The following is a 19,320-nucleotide window of genomic DNA, read 5'->3' as shown; positions in this document are numbered from 1 at the left end:
CCCCCCCTCTCTCTCTCTCTCTCTCTCTCTCCTCTCTCTCTCTCTCTCTAGCTCGCGCGTTCTCCACCTCATACGTGACACGTCAGCATACGAACGTAGTATTTGGACGGACAATAACAATGATACGGAGAGAGAGAGAGAGAGAGAGAGAGTATAAATGGATAATGAATCGTATTTATTTACTTAAATTATGTGAAAAATAAATAAACGATAATTTGGTTCGGATCCTCGTACATATAACCAACCTCAACTTATAACTCGAGAACCCAATTAATTATAATTCGAATAATCTAAATAACTCATGAGCTCATGTAACATTTTTAATAGACGGATTTAACTCATTAAAAGAAAAGGCCAAGATTTTTCTCCTGTTATCTTATTAATTCACTCTTCTGTAAAATTATCATATTGTTGAGATCCAATTAAGCCTCACTCAGGAAAGATTTTTGCTCTGTAAATTATCTCATCACCATTAATACAATGCCAAAATTGTTTCACTCCAATTAAGATTCCATTAATTCACCTGCCATTACATTCATTAGGCAAGAAAACTATTCAAGCCATTGCTCTTCTTTGTTTGATAAATGACACTGAGGAGGAAAGGTGGTGACTAGTGGAAGAACCCTTTACAATGCAAGGATGGTTAAAAGAGAAAAGAAAATGGTACTCAGGATGTTAGCACGCATAGACAAACAAGATAGCCAAAACCATATACTTTGTACATCTTCCGAACACAAAACAGGGTTCGATCTTGCAACTAATACATGGAAGTCAAGAAACAGATCATACCAACTCGAACATTATACAAGTATGACAAGAATATCATTAGCTGAAACCTAACACGCATCACCAGCAGAGCTACTCTACGAAACTGGATAGTAGGCAAAACACAAGATTGAAATCATCACAGACTACTAAAAAGTTCTTCGTTGCACCGATCCATGTGGTTCTTCATCGTCGTGAAGTCTGAACAACTGTCAAGATGATTAGAATCTTAACAACGAATCACACACAGAGGAAAAGCTGCAATCGCATGAGTTGGGCTTGTTTAACCACATCTTAAGTTTCAATTCGGTGGAGAAATTTCAATGACATAATACTTACATCATAATATAACGTGAAGATGCAAGCTCACCTAATGGAGGAAAAAAAGAGGGTTTAGTATCGGTAACCCTCATCAAAGATTGTATGACTTTCACCCGGGGTTCTGGATTCTCTATCAGCTCTTGCTTTCCTTTCAGCCTCTACCTCTTCCAAGATTGAACGTCGGTTGATCCCAGGATTTGTTAGATTTCTAGCCTGCAATAGAGGCACAACAGTTTCGTTCAAAAAGTAAATACAAGAAGACATGAAGCTGATAAAGAGACCTAAAACCAAGCAGAAAATTATTTAAAAGCTTTACCCCCTTAGTCCTTTTACAGTTAACAAATCAGTTTTCAAAAGCCACAAAGAAGAACATAGAGAGGAAGGAAACAAATGCTTAAAAAGAAAAGAGAGCGCATATCTTTCCGACACAATCTTCAGATTCAATCTGCCTCAAGAGAACTTGTCCAGTGCGTAAAACTTACACTACCGGCAGGAAGATTTTATGAATATTCCGACTAGAGACAATAGCAAGCATAACATTTAAGCAAGAAAGGTCACTAAGAATAACAGAATGTGCAAGTTCACATATATGTTTCAACAAAGATGGATCACAGGATTTGCGATCATACAGAGCAATCAATCTTGCTACTGTGATACAAGATGTCAGTCCCAAAGTTGTTTCACATCATTTTGACAGATAACCTAGGATAGGAATAATGATAACTCAAAGCTTAGTCTTGAAAAACATTCTCAAGAGTCAAGAGATGTGTAAATTAGCACAGATTCTTCATCTGACAAAACAATCATTACTGCTCCATGATTTGGTTTACTAAGTACATGAGGGAGAGTGCCAATGTTATGTCCGAAGAACATACATACCTTGCTTACGAGCTTTGCAAGTGCCTCTCTTCCATTTTCTTGTATATATTTCTCTGCAGCTTGTAGTACATCCTCAGGCTTACCAAACATGTCTTTCTTTCGTGGTACATACCAAATGTTTACTATTTCCTGGTTCACAAACAGTGGCCTCACAAAATTCTGATAAACATATGCAGCACCGTTGAAGTAGGGTAAAACCAACCAACAATTGAAAATCAGCTTTGCATAAGACCAGAAAGGAAGCCTGCAACATGTATCATACATAATTAAGTTAAACTCCAACATTGCATCAAGCAGAATCATATAAGTAACACAGTCCCTATTCCCACTTCGAGAGTCATAGAAGAAGCAAAATATATCAATAATAGTCACCATAAACATAAGAACAGTTATGCCCTCATATGCTCTGAAGCTTTTCAGACTACAGGTAGATATCATTACAAAAGTATCAGTTTAATCGGAGCAAAAAAGAACAGAAGAAACAGATGAGCAAAGAGAGGAAAAAAAGAGTTTCTGAAGCAGGTGGAGTAGCACCTTATGTTGAAGTGTCAATCTTAAAGTGCCAGCAAAGAAGTACAAGGGAAGGAGATAAGATTGAAGATTGCAGAATTTCTGAAGCAAGTGGTCAAAATCTGACATATCCCATAAATAAAAAATAACACAGGGCTTATGTGGTGTATAGACTGTATATGCTATGCATCTAATGCTGCAACTAGGAGAGATTTCAATTAGAACTGCCTTCCGCTGGTCTAATATATTTCATATAATAAATTGTATAGGGAACATAAGCAGCTGGCACATATTTGTATCAATGATAATACTCAGTAAAATAAAGTATTAGCCCCAAAAATGAGAATGTGCACCAGAGGAGAAATACGATGTATCTATAGCTAATGGAAAAGAACTAAAACATGATTTACCATTCAATTATTGTCGCAAAAGTGAGCTCAAACAATGTAAGAAATGAGTATAGCACCCAATAAGTGAGCCATTGCTGATCATCCACAGGAGATTTTGTTTCTATAGCTTGAATTGAAGCATACCTGCCAAAAGTTACACGCAGTAGCAGATGACCTACAAAAGCAAAGTTCCGAGCATCTTATGAAGACAACATGAGCAGTACTTACAGTGGATAAACAAGAGTAACCAATGGCCTGCAAATAAAGAAATTGCAAAGTTAGTTAGATAAACAAGAAAATCACCACCGGCATCTGCAGTAATATTTCTATGTAAGTGATCAGTCAAATGTTTCCACCACATGAATAAAATACAACAGAATTCTACATAGCAAACCAAGCAACAAATAAGAATTCAAATTTGATTCCCGACTCTTTACCATCTATCTATCTGGAACAAGTACTCCAAATTACCATTCTAGGGGAATTCCAAATTCTTTGCAGCACAAGTAAGCTCAAACCAAGGATTACAGGATACAAGGGTGGGTTGGCTAGGAATTTCAACTATCTATTTGATGATCATTCTTCAATTAGAATAATCCGACATGTAATTTGAGAAAAATAACATGCTGATAAAAAAAAATAGAAGCCAATGGAGTGTACCCAGCAACATTCACATCAAACAGTTCAACATTGAGAAAAAGAGAAAGATCTCCGATGGTCATGAACAAGGAAAGGGGTCTTGAGATTTACTACTAACAGGAAGCAAGTTTAGTAAGCAAGCACGTAAAAGAGATCAAACCCACAAATCATAACACAGTCGGATCTGAATCACAGAAACAAGTCGTTACATGCAACCAGATAAAGCAAATATCGAAGCTTTTTCTTCTTTCTAGTGATTTAGAGCACATTACCCAGCAAGAACATCGAAATTCTTGGCCACAACCGAGATGAAAGATCCGGAGCCCATCCCCTTCTTTGATCTCTACCTTGTTTCTCTTCTCGCTTTAATTTGAAAATCTGAGAGAATATAGAGCCGTCAAAAACCCCTCTTTTTTCTCGAGCAGGACTACTGCAGGAGTGGGAGTGATATTGCTTTGATACTTGCCAATCATGGAGTAGGTCAGTAGGACCCGAATCCGAATCGAGGACGACCGAGACTGACCCAAAAATCCGAGTCCGAGGGAGATCTAGATTTCCTTTGTATTCCACTAATTGGATGGATACCTCTTTGATCTTAAATACTTCCATATATCTTTTCTTTCCAAAGAAAGCCAATGGTCCAATGCAAATCTTATTTTTTTTTTATATCAAATTTAGGAACTTTTTATTATTTTCTTGTTCGGATACAATGTATATTTTTAATTAAATCAGTATTTGAATATTTTGAGAAATTTATTAAAAAAAACTTAGATTTTGTCTTTACTACTATTCCTACTCTATATTTTTATTTTATTACCTCAAAAATACCGCATATCTATTAACCTAACAACAATTTATGGAATAAAGAAACTCTCGTATCTTTTAAAAATAAAGACCTAAAATACCTCTTATTTCACTTCAAAATTTGGTTCCCCTTTTATTTTTTTACTTAAAATTTACTCAAAAATAAATTTAATTGGACTATACGATAACTATCGGTTAAGAAAAGTAACATTATGATATTTTGAGGCATTTAGAAATTTCAACGGTCACATAATAAAGATCAATATAGTAGGGCTAACAATGACAAACCGGAGAATGTTTTTGATAATATCCCCAAAACTTTATTGATCTTTGCTTTATGGTCCAACTCATAGGGCTAACAATGACAAACCAGATGCTTGTTTTGGTCCAACCAATACACCATGTTTATCTCTTAAACACAAGCATTTCTCATATCTATTGGCATCTTCGGAGATGCCTCATTAACATTTCTCGAGCATTTAAACATCTTCTGACTGGTTGTTCATCTCCACTGTATTCAGAACAGTTTGACATGCTCATGTTTTATTACTCCCTGCTAGTATCTGAGCCTTCTGTGCAGTTTGATGTGGTTCTGCTGCTCAAACTGTGATGTGTTTCATGTGCTTCTCTATAATGCTTAGAGAGGAGCTCCAATGGCCAAGAGTCTGATGAAGTTGGATATCTTGCGCGAGGTCTACTCACATTTGAGGATGGATTCGGCAACGGTGGTGTGTTTCCTGTCTCTGAGAAGGGATGGAGCTCTTGATGGTTGGAAATGAGGTATAAGGGTCCAGCTGCTTGTTCTTCGATCTGCATTGCTGCAGTTGTTGGAAGATCCAGAGTGGATGGAATCATGTCCATTCCATTAGGCCAGATGGGATCGGGTTGTGTCCTACGAAGATCGTTCTGCAACCTCTCAATATCAGCTTGCAGGGCACTGTTTTCATCTCTGAACTCATCATTCTCTCTAATTAACTGTCCAAGTTATAAACCAAGTACGAAAGAAACAATTAACTTGGCAGAACAAAATAATCACAGTTGACAAAAATCTTATTCCTGGAGTTACTAAATTTCAGGAGAAGTATCAAAATTTGTAGTAGTAGTAGTAGCTCTACCGACAAGTGGGAGGTATAAGTTTCAACTAACTTGAGATGATCAGGAAAGGTTAAAAAGAAAAATCTGATTCATTAATGATCTGAGTGGGAGATGCAGTAAATTTCAACTTGGAAGATTAGCCTCTGGTGATAAATGGTTCAGCATGCAAATTTGAATCACAAGATCATTGATATCTAAAATTCAGGTAAGTGATAATATGGATATGGAGACTCTCACTTGTTTGGGCCAGAAAAAAGTTATAGGAATGTTTCATACTATATTTACTAGAGCTTCTTTTCTCCAGAAGCAATCAAAATTCAATCAAATAAAGATAAGGTGAACAAAATGTTAGAAAATGATTCTGCAGGTAATTGACTGAAAATGATCTCAATATTTGAATTCAACTAACTTACATAATGATATTCAATATCCAAAGCAGCATTTTCCTTTCTCAGAGTCTTGTTTCCTGCAATGAGATAGCGCAGAAATCGAGTGGCATCAACCACTATAGATGCTTTACCATTAGTATGCCGAGAAGATGGTTCTGCAGCAGAGTTGCAACTGTCTAAAAAATGATATATGATATTTATGGAATACTAAATTATACATTTTAAAAAAGGAAGATAGTAATGGACATAGCCCAGAAAAAAGGGGAAAAATGATGAACTGTACTGGAAATTTCTACGACATACCTCTTAAATTTTTGAAAATTCTAGCTACACCAAAACATAGTACTGGCAAATTGACATTTAACAAATTAAACATGATGGGAAAAGAACAACCAGATGGTTCATGATTTGAGCGTGGATAGTTGCAATTTATCAGATAACAGTTAATGAAGGACAATTGTCCAGCCATAAACCTTCTAAAATTTTTGGCAACACCATGACCTTAGATTCAAAATTGGAAGACCTATCCACATGCTGCATTGTTACAGGAGATACAAACAATGAATACTGCCACAATATTGATTATGTAAATGATTTGTACATTGTATTACTAAATCACAATTGCTCATGTTGTTGTAGGCTAAATTTCTACCTCTGAAAAGAATATCAGCATTACCAACTAATATATTAGATAGGATTTGTTACAATAACATGAATTCTCATTCTAAAATACTCCATTAGGGTCTGAGGTTTACCAAGTGCACGACCTAGCTCCAGAAATAGTTCATTCAAATGGTAGCGTTTCAGCTTCTCTCTCCGAGACTTGTGTTCTTTCTTTGGAACTCTTCCCAGATTCTTTCTCTTAGGGGTTGCCCTGCAAGGAAGAACATCTCAGATATTTGAGTAATAAAGCAAACAAGATAGCACCGCATACAGAGGCAAACGAAGCAGCAAACACCAACAAATCAAAGACAGTAACCATGTGTATAGATATATAATGAGTATCCAAGATTGAAAAAAAAGAGAGGATTAAGGCAACCTCTTTTATGGCTGAAACCAATCAAATAAGTAGGCTTAGTATGTATGATTCAAAGTATCCAGTGGCATATAACAATTGCTTCTCATTATGAATAGATCATTATAGCATGAAAAGATACATGACCTCATAATTAGTAAAGTAATGCTATCGATTCACAACATACTGACCTTTGTTCAGGTATAGTATCTGTACTATTCGCCATAGTTCTCCTCTGCAACGAATGGAAACATTTGGAGTCATTTACTGATCAAATTGTGGCACAAAAGGAGGTCAAAAACTTAATTATTCCGTCGATTACAGCAAAAAAAAATTGTTCAAAATCCATAGAAATAGTGAATCGAGAAGGTGAAGAACAGGAGAAGATACCTAAAGAAAAGTTTGAGGAGTTCACTGGTCAGTGCGCGTGAGAGAAGGGAAGACCGCGAGATCCAACGAGGTTTTTATCGGGGGGGGGGGGAGACTCGTGCGTGTGGAGTAGCAGAGTCCGTCCTCCACGCTCTAGAGTGTGGCGAGCACGCCTCCCGATGCTGGCGGCGCTACTGACGACGTGTGCCGCCATGAGTATAGCCCATTAATAGCCTTATAAGTGAATTTTCGCTTCAATAATATTGTATAAATACGAGGAGCTAAATACAAATTTCTAGTCAAAATAAAGTTTTTTATAATATATATGCAAAAATCATGTCTTAAAAAAATGTAAATAAACTTTAGAGAGACATAACAGTAAATAAGAGATTTATAAAAACTATATATATAAATACAAAAAACCCAAAATAAATTTGGAAGATGGCGCACTTATTACTTATTAGTGCCTCCCATTAGCCCAATGGACCTTGGCCTTGGGCCAACCAAAAAGAAAACAAAAAGAAAAGTGGAAGCCCATCTGAAATTATCAGAGCCAGGTTTCGATCCTGGGACCTGTGGGTTATGGGCCCACCACGCTTCCGCTGCGCCACTCTGATTGAATGATAAGACTATATGAAACATTTAACTTGTTCTATTAAAGTAAACCGGAGAATAAACTCCGCAGAGGAGCACATCAAAGCATCGCCGTTCACCAGAGGAAAGAAAAATTAGCACAAAAAGGGCAAGAAAACGAATAAAAAGACTCCGTTCCTCTCTCTATATCTCTCTCTATATCTCTCCTCGTCCATCCCCGCCATCTCCCGAAACCCTAACCCTAGCTCTCTCGATCCGTGTGCGCCCCTCTTCCCAAAGCCTAGATTTACATCCATACGCCGTTCGCCTCGGGTAGGGTGATCGCTCCGCCGTCCGATTCCGGTGGCCGGGAACGATGAGCTCCCAGAAGAAGCGCAACTTCAAGATCGAGGCCTTCAAGCACCGCGTGGAGCTCGATCCCAAGTATGCGGAGAGGACGTGGAAGGTCTTGGAGCACGCGATTAACGAGATTTACAACCACAACGCGAGCGGCCTCAGCTTTGAGGAGCTTTATAGGTTTGCTCCCATCTCCCCTCTCTCTTCGATTTGTTTGTTTTGCGCACTCTTTTTTTTGTGTGTTGTGTGTGTGTGTGGATATTATTGATGATGATGTATGTGTGATATGAAGTGCACGTATTGATTCGTGGTTGTGGAATCGTTTATTAGTGCTTTATTTGGAAGTTGCTCATGTAGCGGATCTATGAGATAGATCCTTAGATGTGATCAAAGGTTAGTCTTTTGTATGCCTTAGAGGCCTTTTGATCTTAAAATGGTTGTGTTTTGTCTCAGTCTGAAATTAGCACTACTCCCGGAGCTCTGCTGGTTATTATTCTTTTTATTGATGTCAATTTTCCAGCATCGAGAAACTGTCTGCTAAAAAGTCACTATTAGGGTCATAATTATTACTTTTATGTCTTCCTTCAAGGTAGAAAAGTTGTTTGTGGATTCGGAAAATTGTGGTGTAGCTGCTGCTGTGGTAATTTTGAAGATTAACTATTGTGACATTTTGTCGGTGTCACCAACGGCGTAAAAACTTGACATTTTTGGAAATTTTCAACGTGATTTTTCTATTGTTAATACAGTCTCTCTGATTTTCTTTTGTCTGGTGCAATTATTAGAGTTTCCTCTACCATAATTTCTTCTTCTTAATAAAGTATGGACTATTTGTTTGTTCCAGATGGTTTTTTGATGAACCAGATACTGTAATTTTTTCGATTTACAAATCTAATATTTTTCACTCTTTGATGCCCTCATGTAGCATTGGCTAAATGTGAATTTTAAATGTTTCTGAGGTACGAACTTGACCTGTACCTCATGCATCTTAAACTTGCAATGCAGTTAAAGGCAGGAATATTTTGGACAGAACCAGGCATTGTTTTTGTCGTATTATAAGAATTTACAGTATAAGGGAGTTTATTTGCTTGTTTTAAATTAATAATTTCCAAAACTGCACTACCGTTATCACCTTGCACTTTGTGTCCACTGTGATGAACTATTCTTGCCTCTTAAACTGACATTTAACAGAATCTCAAGTTTCCTTCCTGTAATTGTGTTAGTGAACTGTGGTTTAAAATGATAGTTTGTCTTCCTTTTGACATAAAGTTTTGATTCACGAGCTTCTTCTACCAATACAGGAGTGCTTATAACATGGTGCTTCACAAGTATGGCGAAAAATTGTACTCTGGACTTGTAACCACTATGACGTGGCACCTGAAAGAAATAGCAAAGTCAATAGAGGCTGCTCAAGGTGGTTTATTTTTGGAGGAGCTAAACAGAAAATGGGTTGATCACAACAAGGCATTGCAGATGATACGAGATATATTAATGTACATGGATAGAACATATATTCCCAGCTGTCATAAGACACCTGTTCATGAACTTGGACTGAATTTATGGAGGGATCATATCATTCGCTCTGACAAAATCCAGACTAGGTTACTTGATACACTTCTCGACCTCATACATAGAGAGCGTACAGGTGAAGTAATAAATCGAGGGTTGATGAGGAATATAACTAAGATGCTAATGGATCTGGGTTCTTCCGTGTATCAAGAAGATTTTGAGAAGCCATTTTTGGAGGTATCAGCTAGCTTTTATAGTGGTGAGTCGCAACATTTTATTGAGTGCTGTGATTGTGGGGATTACCTTAAGAAGGCTGAGAGGCGGCTTAATGAAGAGATGGATCGTGTTTCGCATTACCTGGATGCCAGGAGTGAAACAAAAATAACTAATGTTGTGGAGAAAGAAATGATTGCAAACCACATGCATAGGTTGGTTCACATGGAGAACTCTGGACTTGTTAATATGCTTCTGGATGACAAGTATGAAGATTTGAGCAGGATGTACAACTTGTTCCGTAGGGTTCCTGAAGGGCTTATGACAATTAGAGATGTCATGACTTCTCACCTTAGAGAAACTGGGAAACAATTGGTAACAGATCCAGAGAGACTAAAGGACCCTGTGGACTTTGTCCAACGTCTGTTAAATCAGAAGGATAAGCATGATAAAATTATCAGCATTGCATTTAACAATGATAAGACTTTCCAAAATGCCCTGAACTCTTCATTTGAATACTTCATCAACTTAAACAATAGGTCACCGGAATTTATATCATTGTATGTTGATGACAAGCTCCGGAAAGGCCTAAAAGGGGCTAGCGAAGAGGATGTGGAGATTGTCCTAGACAAAGTAATGATGCTTTTCCGGTATCTGCAGGAGAAGGATGTATTTGAGAAGTATTACAAACAACACTTGGCAAAGCGGCTTCTTTCTGGCAAAACTGTTTCCGATGATGCTGAAAGGAGTATGATAGTTAAGCTGAAGACAGAATGCGGCTATCAGTTCACTTCTAAATTAGAAGGCATGTTTACTGATATGAAGACCTCTCAGGATACTATGCAAGAGTTTTATGCTAGTCAGTCTGCTGAGATAGGAGATGGCCCTACCCTCGCTGTCCAGATTCTTACAACGGGGTCTTGGCCAACCCAACCCAGTACCACCTGCAACCTTCCGCCTGAAATTCTTGGTGTATGTGAGAAGTTCCGTGCATACTATCTTGGAACTCATACTGGAAGGAGATTGACATGGCAAACAAATATGGGAACAGCAGATATAAAAGCAACCTTTGGAAAGGGTCAGAAACATGAGCTGAATGTCTCCACTTACCAAATGTGTGTCCTCATGCTTTTCAATTCAGCAGATGGGTTGACTTACCGAGAAATTGAGCAGGCTACAGAAATACCAGCTTCAGATCTGAAGCGCTGTCTTCAGTCTCTTGCTTGTGTCAAGGGTAAGAATGTTTTGCGCAAGGAACCCATGAGCAAGGATATATCCGAGGATGATGCTTTCTACTTCAATGATAAGTTCACAAGCAAGTTTGTCAAGGTTAAGATAGGGACAGTTGTGGCTCAAAAGGAGTCTGAGCCAGAGAAGCAGGAGACTCGCCAAAGAGTGGAGGAAGACAGAAAACCTCAGATTGAGGCTGCCATTGTTAGAATCATGAAATCCAGGAGGGTCTTGGATCACAATAGCATTGTAACTGAGGTCACAAAGCAGTTGCAGTCCCGCTTCTTGCCAAATCCGGTAGTGATAAAGAAACGAATAGAGTCTCTGATTGAGCGTGAATTTTTAGAGAGGGACAAGGCAGACCGGAAGTTGTATCGGTATCTTGCGTGATCCTTAGATCCTTTCTCTGCAATTTCTGTGCAGTTGATAAGCAAATCTTGTCCATGTAATCCCCCAAATGGTTCTTCTCTTGGTGCCTTCTGTTTTAATCCATTTGACTCATTCTGCTCTAATGCTAAATCTTATTACCTGTGATGCCTTTTGCTCTACAGACGAGTCAGAGTCCCATTGTACTTGTCCTTCACTTACCAAATTCACATGTCTGATATACTTTTAGGTGGCTTCCTGGCATGGATGTCACTGGCTCCTTTGCCCAGATGGAAACATCTGATATTTGATACTTTCCAGAGCAAAAATATTAGTCTGTTAGGTGAGATTGAGCAGTAGATCTGACCCCACTTTCTTAAAATACTAGGGAAAGTTTTGTTTACTTGCTATAAACACCAAGGTGAATTTGGTTCCTGATGCTGGATAGTGGATTGACGCTCAAACATTTTGTTCGAGTTTTAAAAAGGGGCAAGATCTAATTACTGATTTCTCAATTAGTGTTTCACTGCACGCAGAAGGCCTTCTGTGTGCCTGCATGTGGAGACAGTTCGCATTATTCCTTCCACTAGATTTTGATTATTATCTTTTATTTTCTTATAGGTTGATGTTACTTCGTAAGTGTTGATAGGTCTTCTGACGCTCATGTCTTATTTCTCCAGTGGCAATGCACGGTCTTCCAATGATTAGCTAACAATGGCATAGTAGGCTTTCCAAAATAGTCCAGGGTGTCCCTTTCACCTCGATCCACATATTAGATTGTATGCATGAGCTTCGAAGAGGTAGAATGAAAGGTTGATATTGACATTTTAAGCAACTCAGAATACCTGCCAAGAATAGCCTGAACTGCATATATACCAAAACATACTGGCATTCGTGTAATTCAATAATATTTTGATGGCATATAATTAAACTTGGGGATTTAAAGAATGAATCTATTAGAAAAGCACTGGAAATCTCACTATGCATTAAAGGTTAATCGACAGTTCAACGTAAAATAATAAAAAAAGTGTCATGGCGACAAAGAATCTTGCTGTATACATGATCTGAGAGAATATATGCCAAAGGGCTCTCCAAAGTTGCATTTCTTAACACCTTTGCCCCCTTGGCATTTCCTTCAATCTCTGTAAGTTACCAGTCGGAAGGCATCTGCTCCAATCTTGCAGTAGTTAGGTCAAAGAATGAACTAGGAATGCACTTAAACCGCCAAAACCTACATTAGGAAGCATGAATCTTACAGTTATATGTCAGAGGGAAAATAAAATAAAATAAAATGAAAGAGATGGCATCAGAGGCTGATGGAGATGTTGAACCTGAGAAAATGAACTTGTGCAAGAGTTTACCTAACCAACACAAAATTTTGATATTTCGGATCATCAAGGACGAAAAGGACCTCCATCAAGGAATAGTTGGTGGTGGATCTGATTCAACTCGGTGGTGGAACAATTTTGCTAGTGCTCTTCGTTCGCAGTCCTGCACCATAGCAGTCAAATAAGTGATCATTGTGATTTAGCTCGTTTTCCTGAGAATTGACTACTAAGAATGCCTTGATTTTCTCTTGTTGGAATAGTACTGTTCCGAGGTCATCTCAGAAATAGAAGACGAACAAAAGATTCCAGTAAAGTAGCCACACATTCTACACCTAAATATTTGAAGATAAATATGTAGGAGATTCATCTGGAGATTTTGTTCATTGCTATATCAGTTGGATGATACCTCACGTGTATTAAAAAATAACCAGCTTTATTGACATAGAGACTACTAATGCTAACCATTCAGAGCTATAATAAATCTTACTGATACAAAGGAAATAATCAACTTAGCTGTTTATCAACTAATGCAGAAGAAAATAGCATTACAGATTCTGAAACAGATACAAGAGTTGAGGATTATAATAGCAACGCTCAGAGCACAGGTTGCAGTTAATTGGCTACATAAGGTAGATCTGAGTCCAAACTGCAAGTTTAACTGTAAAACATAAAAAGAGAAATGTAAAAAATAATTAACCTTGTATTAAAGAAAGCCGGTAATAAAATGGCCTTTGACAAGAAAAAAATATGAGCTTCTCCACTAATTGCCTTTGTCCATGTTGCTATTTATTAGTACTTGAAAGTTTATGCTTGTTAATAAGGAAAGTTCTAATGCTTCCAAATTCTACAAGATCATCATAATCCCTTAGGCAGCTTCAGTTTCAAACTAATTTTCAGTTGTAAAATAAATACACCTGCAAGTGCAGAGTGCTACATTGCTTTGGTTGGCGTCTCAGTTTTTTCACTATTAAGAACCATTTTCTGAGACAAAGCATTTTTTCTTAGTTCAACAAGGAGAGTTTGGTAAACAATTCAGTGTATTTGGTATTAGTTGGCTTGTCAAGCTGCCTGCGGCATTTCTGCTCTTTGGAGGAAAGTTCATGGTTCAAGATATTTCTGACCTATTAGATTCAGATTACTAAAATTGGGCGTTTTTGAGCTTTCTTCAGGATTTGGCCCAAATCATCCCCCTTTTGTTAAAGTTCTGCGATTCATAGGAGGACGAAGGGAAGGAGAACACCAGCATTCTCTAAGTTTACATGAATGGAGTTTATTTAGGAAATTAATAAATATTAATGTAACTGAAATCTAACGTATCAGAGGCACAGTATGTCTTTCACAAGGTTCCAAATATTGGAATCGGGATCGGGATTGGGATCGGGATTGGCCGTCTAAAAAAATGATACATTTTTAAAATACAGATAAATTTTTAATTTTTTAGAAAAATAATAATAAAATATAAATATAAATTATTCATATATAAAGTCTAAAAACTAAAAAATAAATACTATTTTCTCAATTTCTATTTCTCCCCCTTTTTACCGCTCACACTCTCTCTCTCACACACAAATTAAAAAAAATTCTTACCTTCTCTCCACTAATTCTCTTTTTTATCAAACTCTCTCTCTCACACTAACTCTCTCTTATCAAACTCTCTTCCTAATTAACTCTCTCTCCTACTAACTTTCTCTCTTAAAAACTCTTTCTCTCCTTCACCGATTGCCACCTCTTTCTCTCTTTAACATAATTTTTTAATTTTTATTTTCTCTCCATGTCTCTCTCTCTCTCTCTCCTCTCTTCTTCCCTCTCCCTCTTACTGCCGCAACCCACAAACTCTATCTCTTTTTCTCTCTCTTTCCCTCTCTTTCCCTCTATCTATCTCTCTTTCTCTCTCTTTCCCCTTTCTTTCTCTTTTACCCATGCTCGTCTCGGGCGGGATCGGCCGATACGGCCGATCCGGCCTATATCTGACCGATCCGGCCAGGGATCCCGATCCGTTTCGGTCGATCCCACTCGGGATCGGCCGAAACTAGGAACCATGGTCTTTCATCTAAAAGCACAATTATCCCTCAATCATTAGTAACTATTACATAATTATGCAGCTGATGCAAATGACGCTCTACTTACAGACTAAGGAAGAATAGCTTCATAATTTACATAAAAGGATACTAGGTAAAGTAATATATAATGTAAGCATGGTTATGCATTACTCACAAATACAGATCTGTTGAAAAGAACTCAAAACTTCTTCAGAAGAAAAGGAATTTCAGAAGTGAATGATGAAACTTCATTACAGAATATCTTATCAAGATTTGTTTTACCTTAAACATGTTAAGAAGAAAAGGCTTCCCTGAATTCATTCTTCTCAGCTTGAGGAAAGTGTATGCAAAGCTCAACTGATCACGTGAAGTGAAACGATTGACTTCATTATACCAAAGGCATGAAAACAAGTTAGACATTGGTGTGTGGGCACGCACAATAAAAGAACCTTCAGGCACATCTGCAAAAGAATGAATGCCAAGATCATCTAAAAAGTAAAAAGTCAACGATAAAATAGCGAACCATTTTATTTTAGCATATAAAAACATACAGCTTGGAAGAGGAACATTTGGATCGGACTCATTATACTTGATCAGACCATCAGATTGGTAAAAGTAAAATTGTTCATCAATTGCATCATGGTTGTACTTATTCAAACGTTTGTTTTGAAGCACTTCTTCCCAGACACAACTACGATCATAGTGTTTTGAAATAGCATATTCTGCTTTACTTCGCCACAAAAAGTACTCGATGATACGCATGGGATCAGCATGAAGACGAAGTTTACTATCAATCCAAATAGAGTACCTGAGATAATTTAATACCAGATAAAATGATTCCCATGGCAACATCTGCAAGAGATACCCCAATAAGAAGGAAAAAAGAGAACTACTGGTTTAAGGAAAATGACCACATGTACTAGAAGCACCTAAATTTCATCCACATAACAATGCTATGAGCAAATAATCTAAAAAATTATCAGAGTCTCACCAAGTCAAAAGGAAAGAAAGTACTTTCTAGGAATCTACGTTACCGAGCAGATGGGAAAAGTCGGTGCGACAAAAACTTTGGCACTTTTCCAGTTTTCCTCATATCTTGGTATGGTAAATTTTTCACCACAATAATTCTCCATAGGCCAATGTATCCCTTCTCATCAGGAACTTGTCCTTCTGAAGAAAGTTTTGTCAATGTTAGCTCATCCACGAACATCATGAAGCATACATTCTTCTTAGAGTATGTGCCAATCTGTGACAGTTACAAGCTGATAACATTTATTACAAACCAACAAATAAGATACAGAAGATAGCTTTGAGCAGACAATTTTGGCCAAGGTAACAACTGTCCAAATTCTGCAACCAATCTTCATTATATAGTGTAACAAAGAAAACAATCTTGTAAGGCAATATTCAATCTGCAACATGTAAAAACTGCTGATACAAGTTTAAACCCAAAATTAATGGCCTTTGAAAAAGTCCTCACAAGGAAATCTCAGAGTACATATATGATTCTACAGAAAACTATAATATTCATAATCCTCCTCAAAATGGAAAATTACTTGATCTCTAATGATAAATGGAAACATCCTTTTATGCATGTATCCTTGTGACAGTATTATACTATTATCTCCATAGCAAGATGGATAGGGGTGAAGACGGGTTGGATAGTGTATGGTCCTACCCAATTTGTATCTGAAAACCGTAGTTAGACACATCCTATTTGAGCCGGAGTCAATCATAATAGGGATATGCATTTTGAAGAAAATTTCAGATCCAGATATGGATATGGATATGTCAAATATAACTGATATAGATTTGGATATTCCACAGACATAACTAATTGCCTTATATTGCCGTGATAATAATATCATCATAATTCTTAAGTAGTATTCCATCGACTCCATTCCAATAGTTTACATATAACTAATATTTTATAACTTACATGCTTATTCAGAACAATGACGTGGTGGGTCCGACATTTGTTAAATGAAAGTCCCCTCATACGCTTGTTCCACTATTGTTAGAAAATGTGGAGCTTGTCCAAGTCCCATAGAAACTCCACCAAGGTAGCAAACTAACTTCCTCACTGAGCTGTCAATGCAGTAAACTTGAGACCATTTTGGAAATTTTCTCCTTATTAAATAATTCTTATCAGTTAACACATCCAATAATTCTATCTAAAAGAAAAATCCATCTCTGTGGCAAATAAGATACTAGCAAAAGAAATCGCAATTCTTATATAAAAATTACCCTACTTAAAAGTTAAAAATTCATGTACTAATGATAAAGATCAGGTAATAATGTTAAGTGCACAAATAATATGCAAGAACAAAATGCATATCATATTTTGGGATTTGAAAAGTACCTTACTCCTAGTTGGCCTCCTCAAAAAGTCTGAGGATCCAAAAATGCACGACGACACCACCACGAAGCAATTAGCCATGAGTTCCTTGTCCTTCTCATCCAAATCAAATCCACTGCTGCGGTACTCTTTAGGTCCCTTGACAAAACCACAATGAATTGCTTGACTTTTGGCATAGTATGAATTTTCTCTCTCTTCAAAGGTCTGATGTCCACCAAATGAAGGCTCATATAGATCATCCCCTTGCAAGACCTCTTCTTCAGTAATGTAGTCTAGTGAAAATCGTGTAAAGTTCATGAAGCTCTCAAACTCCAATAGATCATCAACTGAGTCCACAAACTCAATTTCACATGGCACATCTGAAACATTTGGAATTTAAAATTAACTAAGCATATCTGGTAACAAAATGAATATGAAATAGTCAGAAAAAGAATATATATATATATATATATCAAGAAGCTAGATGTTTCTGATGCATTCATCATTTCTCAAGAGGTGAAAGAACACAGAGGATGTGGGAAGAGACAGGTTATTATAAAGAAATACAGAACTTCAGGAAGCTTATTATATTGAGATGGGTTGTCAGAAAATACTTACGGCGCTTGCTAGACTTAACTTTTGTATTCCTAGAGTGATCCACCTGACCTTCTTTTCTCTTGTATGAAGCATTGAAGTTTTTGTCTCGAAAAATTGATGCATCTATAGAGCCTTGTTGTTCAGCAATCATGTTTTGTACTTCCGCAGAAGCATTGGAATTTGAAGCAATTGTATCATGAGAATATCCCCAATCATTCTGCTCTATTTCATCTCGAAAAGTTCCTCCATTGACATGATCATGGTGAAAAGCTAACGAGAGTGAATAAGAAATCTTTCATATAAACATAATGAATAAATTAAAAATCGAAGGAGCATATAAATATAACATGGAAGAGCTCAGAAATGCTCATAAACAGAAAGATACGTTATCAATATATAAGAGAAGAAAAATCATAAGCATTCTAAAAATCTCTTGGGAACAGAATCCCACAATGTACATAGCTTGTAATATGGAAGATTAAAAAATGAATTATTACTTCAGGTTATTAGAGACAAAGCAATCAACTTGACTATTCTAGGCGAATTCAAGACATGATGCTCCTCTTTTGTTCATAAGCTCGTAGGAAACTAAGATTAACCTTGAATTTCATATAACGCATAGACGTTTACTTGTCTGCCACGCGTATTCATAAAGCCATGAATAAGTTCAATTGGGCCAATACGCACACCAGAGTAACCCTATAGAAACATAAAGTTAACATTTCCTAGACCCAAAACCGATGGTTGAAGAATCTCTCAAAGAATCTCTTTTCATCCCTCAGCATAGAAGACCCAAAAGTGGAGCTTTGTTTCCTAAAAAAGAAGATTATATCACTCCTCGTTCCGTTATGCACATATACACATTAGGCAAGATGAAAGTATTCACATTTCGCCACCGAGTAATTCCCAGCATGTGCTTATCGAGAAACAACTCCCAGATCTTGAATGGCACAGCGCATCAACTAGCTTACAGGAGAGAGAAGAAGAAAAGGAAAGGTCGAAACAGGGAAAGGAATTGCGAGCTCACCGTGAAACGAGAACCTCGGGCGGAGGAAGGAGAGGTAAATTAAAAAGAGCAAAGCGAGCGAGAAAGGCCAGAGGAAGCATATCCGCCTCGAAACTCGTGGGATCCTCCGAGCCCGGCGAGACCGCAACGGTTCACCACCAAGCCTGTATGGAGCCATTGGGGCATTACTCCACCGAGAGGAAGGCAAATCCAAGCAACCAAAAAGTTGCAATCGAAGCCCGAATCCTTCAGAATTCTAGGGTTGGGGTTCAGTTTTTAGAGAGAGAGAGAATCCGGTGACCGTATCGGAACGGGCGAATCGGCAAAGCTCACAGCCTCCGGTATACGCGGCCATGGGAATCAGGGGTATTGTAGTCATTTTCGTTGAGGACTAAGCGACTAATGTTAGGTTTTTCTTGCATATATACCCTTCTAAAGTCTCATATTTGCGTGTATACCTCTAAAAATTTAATATTTAGCTTTTTAATTGATATTTCTTATAATTAATTTAACTTATATACATCTATATAGTATGATCTATCAAAAACTTGATGAAAAAATATTTTTAAAATATAAAAAATAAAATATAGAG

At 37.3% G+C, this 19,320-nt stretch overlaps 4 protein-coding genes and 1 non-coding gene across 13 annotated transcripts; 1 reads left to right on the top strand and 4 right to left on the bottom strand.

Annotated features, from left to right (window-relative positions):
• Nucleotides 1–698: 698 nt before the first annotated feature.
• Nucleotides 699–3,955, bottom strand: LOC140800351 (HVA22-like protein a). Of its 4 annotated transcripts, none has more exons than XR_012111181.1 (6): nucleotides 3,776–3,944; nucleotides 3,093–3,119; nucleotides 2,886–3,008; nucleotides 1,966–2,209; nucleotides 1,105–1,299; nucleotides 699–1,023 (listed from the first exon to the last, which is right to left on the bottom strand). XR_012111181.1 is itself a non-coding variant. In XM_073155091.1 (6 exons), the coding sequence occupies exons 1-5, from the start codon at nucleotides 3,829–3,831 to the stop codon at nucleotides 1,159–1,161; spliced, it is 591 nt and encodes a 196-aa protein (XP_073011192.1). In that variant the 5' UTR covers nucleotides 3,832–3,955; the 3' UTR covers nucleotides 699–966; nucleotides 1,136–1,158. The 4 variants fall into 4 exon arrangements, 3 of the variants coding, with proteins under 3 accessions (XP_073011192.1, XP_073011191.1, XP_073011193.1); XM_073155091.1 differs by having other exon boundaries at nucleotides 699–966; nucleotides 1,136–1,299; nucleotides 3,776–3,955; XM_073155090.1 differs by having other exon boundaries at nucleotides 699–974; nucleotides 1,136–1,299; nucleotides 3,776–3,950.
• Nucleotides 3,956–4,604: 649 nt separating this feature from the next.
• Nucleotides 4,605–7,388, bottom strand: LOC140800002 (protein IRON-RELATED TRANSCRIPTION FACTOR 3-like). 6 transcript variants are annotated; one of them, XM_073154619.1, is made up of 5 exons: nucleotides 7,197–7,388; nucleotides 6,998–7,041; nucleotides 6,547–6,665; nucleotides 5,816–5,868; nucleotides 4,605–5,282 (listed from the first exon to the last, which is right to left on the bottom strand). In XM_073154619.1, exons 2-5 carry the CDS (start codon nucleotides 7,030–7,032, stop codon nucleotides 4,854–4,856), a joined length of 636 nt encoding a protein of 211 aa, XP_073010720.1. In that variant the 5' UTR covers nucleotides 7,033–7,041; nucleotides 7,197–7,388; the 3' UTR covers nucleotides 4,605–4,853. The 6 variants fall into 6 exon arrangements, with proteins under 6 accessions (XP_073010720.1, XP_073010716.1, XP_073010719.1 ...); XM_073154615.1 differs by having other exon boundaries at nucleotides 5,816–5,946; nucleotides 6,998–7,073; nucleotides 7,197–7,387; XM_073154618.1 differs by having other exon boundaries at nucleotides 5,816–5,907; nucleotides 6,998–7,073; nucleotides 7,197–7,387.
• A 332-nt stretch (nucleotides 7,389–7,720) lies between these two features.
• TRNAM-CAU (transfer RNA methionine (anticodon CAU)) lies at nucleotides 7,721–7,792 on the bottom strand. The gene has a single exon. It is a non-coding gene; the product is annotated as a tRNA-Met (tRNA).
• A 40-nt stretch (nucleotides 7,793–7,832) lies between these two features.
• Nucleotides 7,833–11,602, top strand: LOC140800273 (cullin-3A-like). The gene is made up of 2 exons (XM_073154961.1): nucleotides 7,833–8,285; nucleotides 9,404–11,602. The coding sequence occupies exons 1-2, from the start codon at nucleotides 8,125–8,127 to the stop codon at nucleotides 11,442–11,444; spliced, it is 2,202 nt and encodes a 733-aa protein (XP_073011062.1). The 5' UTR covers nucleotides 7,833–8,124; the 3' UTR covers nucleotides 11,445–11,602.
• Nucleotides 11,603–12,374: 772 nt separating this feature from the next.
• Nucleotides 12,375–19,116, bottom strand: LOC140799725 (probable hexosyltransferase MUCI70). The gene is made up of 8 exons (XM_073154174.1): nucleotides 18,750–19,116; nucleotides 17,744–17,992; nucleotides 17,150–17,505; nucleotides 15,822–16,033; nucleotides 15,339–15,595; nucleotides 15,070–15,248; nucleotides 12,782–12,911; nucleotides 12,375–12,651 (listed from the first exon to the last, which is right to left on the bottom strand). The coding sequence occupies exons 1-7, from the start codon at nucleotides 18,904–18,906 to the stop codon at nucleotides 12,837–12,839; spliced, it is 1,485 nt and encodes a 494-aa protein (XP_073010275.1). The 5' UTR covers nucleotides 18,907–19,116; the 3' UTR covers nucleotides 12,375–12,651; nucleotides 12,782–12,836.
• Nucleotides 19,117–19,320: the final 204 nt, after the last annotated feature.

The sequence above is a fragment of the Typha latifolia genome, chromosome 13 (genome assembly GCF_019914945.1).
Source record: "Typha latifolia isolate L0001 chromosome 13, TyphaL0001v2, whole genome shotgun sequence".
NCBI lineage: Eukaryota > Viridiplantae > Streptophyta > Magnoliopsida > Poales > Typhaceae > Typha > Typha latifolia.
This window is presented reverse-complemented; position numbering and strand designations above follow the sequence as displayed.